Source organism: Periophthalmus magnuspinnatus, chromosome 4 (assembly GCF_009829125.3).
Source record: "Periophthalmus magnuspinnatus isolate fPerMag1 chromosome 4, fPerMag1.2.pri, whole genome shotgun sequence".
In the NCBI taxonomy this organism is placed as follows: Eukaryota; Metazoa; Chordata; class Actinopteri; order Gobiiformes; family Gobiidae; genus Periophthalmus; species Periophthalmus magnuspinnatus.
The window spans coordinates 32,673,848-32,681,626 of record NC_047129.1 but is presented as its reverse complement, the minus strand read 5'-3'; the positions used below and the strand labels follow the sequence as shown (position 1 = coordinate 32,681,626).

The 7,779-nt window shown below is 40.7% G+C and overlaps 1 protein-coding gene across 1 annotated transcript; it reads right to left on the bottom strand.

Moving 5' to 3' along the window:
• Positions 1-4,317: 4,317 nt before the first annotated feature.
• LOC129456221 (podocin-like) lies at positions 4,318-6,741 on the bottom strand. Its single transcript, XM_055221562.1, has 3 exons — positions 6,482-6,741; positions 4,506-4,609; positions 4,318-4,434 (listed from the first exon to the last, which is right to left on the bottom strand). Exons 1-3 carry the CDS (start codon positions 6,723-6,725, stop codon positions 4,318-4,320), a joined length of 465 nt encoding a protein of 154 aa, XP_055077537.1. The 5' UTR covers positions 6,726-6,741.
• Between the last annotated feature and the right edge of the window lie 1,038 nt (positions 6,742-7,779).

Here is a 7,779-nt window from a genome sequence, read left to right as displayed (position 1 = left end):
CAAAGAGTAATTTCATGATCTTTGGGCTGAAGAAGGCAAAAGTGGTGCGGTCTGTGAGTATGTGTGGGAGTCCGTTAGAAAGAGTGAAAGTGTTTACATTTTTAGGGATGTGGATGGATGAAAAATTAACATGGAATAAGCATATTGAAAAAACAGTGCGTGAGTGTGAAAAGATAAATAATTTACTCCGGAGTCTAACAGGTAGCGACTGGGGAGCAGACAGATCCACACTGCTCATGATATATAGAGCAATGATTAGATCCACTTTAGATTATGGCTGTTTTGTTTATGGGGCGGCAGCCAAAACAAATCTCCAAAAACTTAATAAAGCCCAGACTAGAGCCCTGAGAATCTGTAGCGGAGCTTTTAGGACGACTCCTATTCTGGCACTTTTGGTTGAGACTGGGGAGTCTCCATTGTATATTAGAAGACAAAAACTGGGTCTTCAGTATTGGGCTCGATTGGCAGGGCTTAAGCATGACTCAGCTGCAAAATGTCTGTTAAATGACTATTGGGAGTTTGAAAAGAGAGAGGATAAGTGCAATTTTCTGTATCTTATCAAAGGAATTGTTAAAAAGGAAGCTCTGGTGAACAATGTCATAGGTGTAGTCTGGCCATCTCTTCCTTTCTGGAGGATGCCTGAACCTGAAGTCCAATTGGATTTCTTAGGAATGGATAAGTGTATAACAAGCAGACAAGTGAGTGAGTTTATTGCTGAAAACAAAGAGAATATAGTTCATGTCTTCACAGATGGGTCAAAAGACCCAGGCTCTAAGCAGCAGGATTTGGAGTATATGTCATGAATACTGAGTACAGTTATAGCTGTCGAGTGAGTGATTATCTTTCTGTTTTTTCGGCTGAGCTTCTCGCCGTTTGGTGGGATCTTTTGTTGTTACAACTCACTGGAACTGTGGCACTTTTGAGATGAGCATCTGGCTTGTTTCAGTACTATTTAGTGTGTTGAGAAATCAAATCCATTTACAGATGCAGTCATCAAGAAGGAAATCCTCCACAATGTGGGAACTTCATAGTGTCTGGCCATAATAAGGTGTGAATGAATTAGATGACATTTGGCATAAGCTTGACGAAAATGTTAACAGTAGAAGAACAAAGAGCTTTGTAGCAGATGCAACCATTGAAGTAGACCGTTATCTTGCTGAAGTCCCAATACCGAGAAGCGAGGATCCATTAATGTACTGGACCAAATCAAAAGTGCTATACCCAACCCTGTATAATCTTTACAAAAGTTTCCTCTGCTCCCCAGCATCCTCTGTTCTTTGTGAGAGAATATTCTCAAAAGCTGGAGACATTCTTTCCAAAAAAAGAAACAGTCTCAGTCCAAAAACCCTTGAAAAAAATTGTATTTTTAAATAAAAATCAATGAAACAGAATTGTGTGACATGTTTTATTATTTTTATATACAGGCCTTTACAAATATCCAAAGTGTTAGTTGAAATAACTAAGGCTAATACACAGCTCAAATGTTGTAATGTCTGCAAAGTAACAGCAGATGGCAGTATTATGAGACCTCATTACTGTACCACATTTTGAATCATTTGGCTGTGAGATCTCATCACCTCATAAGATCTCATTTCTCCCATCACTACATATTGGGAACAGGTGGCTTAAATCAGTGGTCCCCAACCTTTTTATCACCGCGGACTGGCCAACGCTTGAAAATTTTACCGCGGACCGGGGGGGCCCTAATGCTAATGCTAATGCTAATGATTACACATGATAGACATTTGACCCACAATTAAGTCAATAGCAGAATAAACCACACTTACCGATCAGGAACAGCATCCAGTCCATCAGCACATCAGGTCCTCTGCTCCTGAGTCCATCATGATCTTCACTCGGTTCCACGAACCGCTCCAGGTCCAGATGTCTCTAGTTTAACTTGTACAAACATCCACAGTGTCCTCGATCGTGTACTTCCTTTGTTTTGTCTGTTTCGTCATGTTTAAAACGCAAAACTGCTGCGTAAAATTACGCAACACGCGCGCATAGTTTTACGCGCGGATCTTTATATCCAGCCTCGTGTTTTTACGCGGAGAAGTGACGGAACAGATTTCACTTTCCTGCAGCAGATTGGACATGGAGGCTCTAACTTCCTTTGTGGACATAATTTCTCGACTGGATTATATTCTCTGGACCTTTACGGAACGAATGAGACCAACTTTGTGTGAATATGTTGATGTTTGACAGAACCAGAGCCTCAATGGTAAGTGAAGTCCAAATCCACATTCCTGACTTCTCTGTAAAAACGTCTTTCCTGTCAGCACTGTGGTGATTCGAGGTGTAAATGGTTTACATATTCAGAAAGATGAATGTCGTAGCTTTCATTTGATGTGTAGATTGTTTGTGTGGGTGACGCAGAAATACACGTACATTGCTGTAAAGTTGTAACGTGTAACGCGCGCGGGCCGTCGGAACGATAAGTGGTTAAGTTGTCGCGCTCAAGTGACGGAAATGTAACCGAGAGAATCCGGTCATTTTTCAAAATAAAAGATTTTTCAAAATAAACGATTGTTCAGACTCAGATAATAAATACAACAGAAATAATTAATTATTTCTTGGACGGCCCGGTGGTTGGGGACCACTGGCTTAAATAGTCCCTAACTAGGAGGGCGGGGTCAAGGGTGGAGCCCACAGTAGTGTTTTCAAGGACAGCAAGGGAAAGCAGACAACCCCACTACACAGGCAAAATGAAAGTAGTTAAAGTGCAGATTTTTGTTGTAACACAGTGAGTTCTTGGGTCGAGTCATAGAAATGATCATCTGCCTCAGAATGTGTTATCGTGACAGTTTAGTTTTGAGCCTAGATTTAAAAGACACACGTACTTTTGTCTTTTTTCCTGTTTTTCTGTCAGTTCAAATTTCTTACCGTGTGCAGAGGAATCTTAAGAGTCTTCAGTCGGACGTCCACGATATGACACACATCCAGGAACGGCAGAAAGAACAAGAGACCTGGGAGCAAATATACAAAGTGGGTAGGAGCCAGGAAATGTACTTAGTTAAGAGAGTACTGTTTGTAAAGTACAAGTACAAAGTAGAGGTCTGATGTCTGTGTGATCGCTCAGTCGTCCAGGTCTGATCCAGAGTAAAAGCCAAAAGTCAAATCTGTCAACTGGACAAAACGTAAAGGTCTATAAAAATGACAGAATAAGCACTTCTGAGTTCCAGTGGTGGAAGTAGTAAATGTACTGTTCTTAAGTATACATTTTAGGTATCTGTACTTTCTACTTCACTGCATTTTGAACTGGACCGAAAAGTATTTTTTATGACTGTCTGAGACCTGGTGAAAAGGCTGAGGGTTTATTTTTAACACGTTCATAATTTGAGCAAAAAAAACATAGAAAAATATGATCAGTTCAGTTGTTTCTGTTGAACAAAATCCAGCACAAATCTTTATCAAAATCACTTAATTTGAAGCGTTATAAGACTCAAAATGTGCCCCAAATACTTTTACTTTTTACTCTTCAAGTACATTTTTAAACAGGTACTTAAATCCTTTTTACTTAGGTGTTTTTTTTCATTAGATTCTTTTACTTTTACTTGAGTATTTTTTCATTTCTAGTATCTGTACTAACAAAATGACGTACTTCTTCCACCGCTGCTGAGTTCTTCATGTTCTTCTGGAAGGGCTCATCGATATGATTCAGGAAGAGGAGGGACTCTCAGTGGAGTTTTAGCCAATCACAGCAGCCAGTTTAGATTTCAGAATAAAAAAATGTAGTGGCTAAATGAACATGTAGCATCGTACCCACTGATTCTAACGCTTAGCACCTTATGAGCAAGTATTAATAAAATGGGACTTGTCATTATATTCATTTTTATAAATTAGCCAGTTTGAGGAGAATTGAGTGAATTTGAACCCCTATCTGGAAAATGACCAGTCACCAATTCTCTCTGTAGCATCTGGAACCAGAACCAAACGTGATGGTCCAATCGGATTTGTTTATTTCAGTGACACGTGTGAAACAAAGGAGATCATTGGTCACTCACCATTTTGAACAAAGTGACATTTTGGTCACTGATTCTACAGAAAAGCCGCCATGTTTTTAGTCCCCTGTGCTATTTTTTCCCTTTTCTTGTCTCCTCGTAAGCAGCCATTTTGTTCTGATACAGACGGACCTTGCGAGACCCTGATTGGCTAATCCACCTGTCAATCATGCCCGTCTGAACTTGGGGAGATTCAGTTGGATTTGATGTCCAGACTCACATCTTGGTAAAGTATTTGTGTGTAAGTGCGGTGTATTCCAGATCAATCTAGCTTCAGTTTGGCCTTGAAAAATCCTGACAAACTTCCTGTGCTCTAAAAGTCACATGATAAGGTGACACGTCTCTGGACACGCCCACCTGGTCCTCTGGGTTTCCCCCTCAGGAGATGTCCGAGCCTGAAGACGACCGCACGCTCATGCTCCCGCACCACCTGTCCATCAAACACAGAGAGTCAAAGTTTATCCTGCCAACGAAATCATCCTCTACTGCGTCTGGACTCACTCTGACACAGAACCAGATGGACACAGGCAGGAACAGCAGCACCAAAGATAGGACAAAAACCATGAGCGCCCACTCCAGCGCCCCCAGACTCCTCCTCTTCAGACCTGCACCGTCAACAAAAAAACACTCTGATCTCATTTCCTCATCACAAACAGACCTGGACCTTGTGTTTTTTGTTTCATTCACACATGTTTAACACACAAACGCTGCATATTTAGGCTTCTATCAGACAGAAAACACTCTGTTCCACCTTGTGATGTCATCATGTGGCGATACAGGAAGTGCTCCGCTGTGTTTTTAAACCCCACACGCGTTCATTTCTACAATCATTTGGATCATTTCAGTCCTGGAATTGCCGATCTTCTACTGAACTAAAATGTAAAAGGAGCCGTTAACGTGGAAACTACCACTTGATGACATCACAAGGTGGAACAGAGCGTTTTGAGCTTTGGAGATGTAACAGACGAATAATAAAGAGTTACTCAAACAGGTACAGTTTTTTACAGCACATTTTCACCCAGGGCCATATCAAGAAAATGGCTGCTCTCAAAGGGCCAGATCTACTGTAAAATAAATGTAACTACTTTTTTAACTTGTTCATAAACTTTCTGTATTTATTACTTATTCAGTTTACAAATATTGCATCTGTATTTCCATAGATGTAAAAAATATGGCTGTATAACTTGCTATCTCCTGATAAACTGATATTTTAAGACAGTCAGACCTTTTAATTGACTTTGTTGTGGGCCACATAAAATGGCATGGCGTGCTACATTTGGCCCATGGGCCTTGAGTTTGACACATATGTTTTAGAAGGTAAGAAAAGCCAATTTTGTGTAACATCGGACCTTTAAACTGAAATGCAAAGGTGGTGCAGCAGGTTGAGTGTTTACAGTTTACCCTCGTGTAAAAAAGTGTAAAAAAAAGTTGTATTTTTCCCAAATTAATTCTATTATCTCTATATATTTTGTTGTAACTCAGGGTATAAATGACATGAGGATTTGCACATTTACACATCAACACAAACTTCATGTATAACTGTTGAATTGAGTCTCTATTTTGCCTTCACTCTATGACCCATGAATATTCTCACTTCATGATGTTGTACATTTTTAGCATTTTAACGTTGATTTCAGTGTTGCCAGCAGGTGTCAGCAGACTATTACAAGTGCTGTCTGCCAAATTTAAATCAAATACAAAATAAACCTCCATCTTGCAGTCCCACTTAAAGGTTTTTTAAGTTTTTTTTCTCTTTTTCTGGCTACTTTTAATACATTCTCATTTCTAAATCACATTAAATAACAGGTTCAGGCTTGACTTTTTTGATATTTTCCAGTCCAGCTCCTTTGGTCTCTGTCCGTTATTGGTTTAGTCTCCAGTTCTATCCTGCAGTCCCAGTGTATCAGCAGTAGTAGTAGTAGTAGTAGTAGTAGTACTAGTAGTAGTAGTAGTCGTAGTAGTCGTAGCAGCATTGGATTTATTTAAAAATAAACATGACACAAACCAAATATTGATTTTGTTTATGTTTACGGCTGAATAAACTCCTCAGTTTCCGTTGCCAAATCCAAAACTAAATCCAGTCTTGCTGTTTTTAACCCAGTACGAGCGAATGTTACAGCCATTACTCGCTTTGAAGGTGCAATGTGTAACTTTTCTGGTGGGGAATGTGTCACCTGGTTGTCTCCATGGAGATGTTATAGGTTTGTTTGGAATGCTCCACAGTGAGGCATTAAATTGGTTTATCTTGCGTTTATTCAGTTGCAGGTTTTTCAGCTAAAAATATCTTGGAAAAACATCAATTGTCACTGTGAGCGGGGTTGAATCTAGTCTCCACAGATCTGACCTGTAACTCGGCCTGGTAGTGGTACGTTTAATGTCATACTGTGGAACATTCCAGGCAAAGCTTAAACATCTCCATGGAGAGAAGCAGGTTACATAATGCACCTTTAAGTCCATTCAAAGTCAAAGTAACTCACCGTCGTCTTGTCCGGTCGTGATCTCCAAATCTCCAGCGTTCTCCTGCTCCTCCTCTCTCCTCACACTGTCCATGTCCACCACTGTAGCCCTCTTCACCTCCTCCTTCTCCTCCCTCTTCTCCTCCTCTTCTCTCCCTCGCGCTCCCTCTCTCCTCTTCTGGACCCTGGCTGACTTGGAGGTGCTGTTTTGGGCCCGGTGGCTTCTCTCCTTCCTCGGCTTGGGTCCGGAGGTGGTGGAGTCCATGCTGAAAGTGGACGGAGGAGGAGAGAGGAGAGGAGGTGGTTTAGGGTTTAGGTTCTCTTTTGTTTGGAGTCGTTGATGAATTAATCAAGTTTTACGCGGGAGGATCAGAAACACTGGACTAACACGGGATTTAATTAGTTTGACAACAGCTCCACAGTTTGTGAGCGTCTTATCTACTAAACTAAACTAGAAACAAAGGCAGGAAACGTGTAGACATGGGACCAGAGTCAAATTTGGTGTCACAATTATCATTATTCACGACTATATCACCATAATTATTGTTGTTTACAGTTTCAAAATGTTCTGGATATGAATCATTACATTTTTAATCTTATAAATAGGTTCCATATTTCCATGTTTGGACGACATTTAAACATCATTATAATGTTTTATTCAATATATTTCAGTAGAGTCAGAGTGAAACAAGACTGAGTGTAAAGACACTGAAATCACCAAAAACACAGTGTTTAATAATAATAATAATAATAATACATTTTATTTGTTAGGCGCCTTTCAAGGCTCTCAAGGTCGCCGTACACATATACACACATACACAATACAAATAGAACAATGTAAAATGATTAAAAATACATTTAAAAACAAATATAGATTAAAGCAAGTATAGATTTAAAGACAGAGCAGTTATGGTCAGAGTGGTCAGGGTGAGAAGGCTTTTCTAAACAGGTGAGTTTTGAGTTTAGATTTGAAGTGTGGGAGTGAGTGTGTGTTGCGGAGGTCATGGGGGAGGGAGTTCCAGAGCTGGGGAGCAGAGCAGCTGAAGGCTCTGCTCCCCATAGTGACGAGATGGGCAGGAGGGACAGTGAGGTGCAGGGAAGAGGAGGAGCGGAGGGAGCGGGCGGGTGTGGAGATGTGAATGAGGTCAGACAGGAGGGGCCAGGTTGTGGAGAGCTTTGTATGTGAGGAGTATGATTTTGTAGTGTATGTGGTGTGTGATGGAGCCGGTGGAGCTGGTGCAGGTGTGATGATGTGATGGGAGGGTGTGTGTGTGTGATAATGCGGGCAGCTGAGTTTTGGACCAGTTGGAGTTTATGGA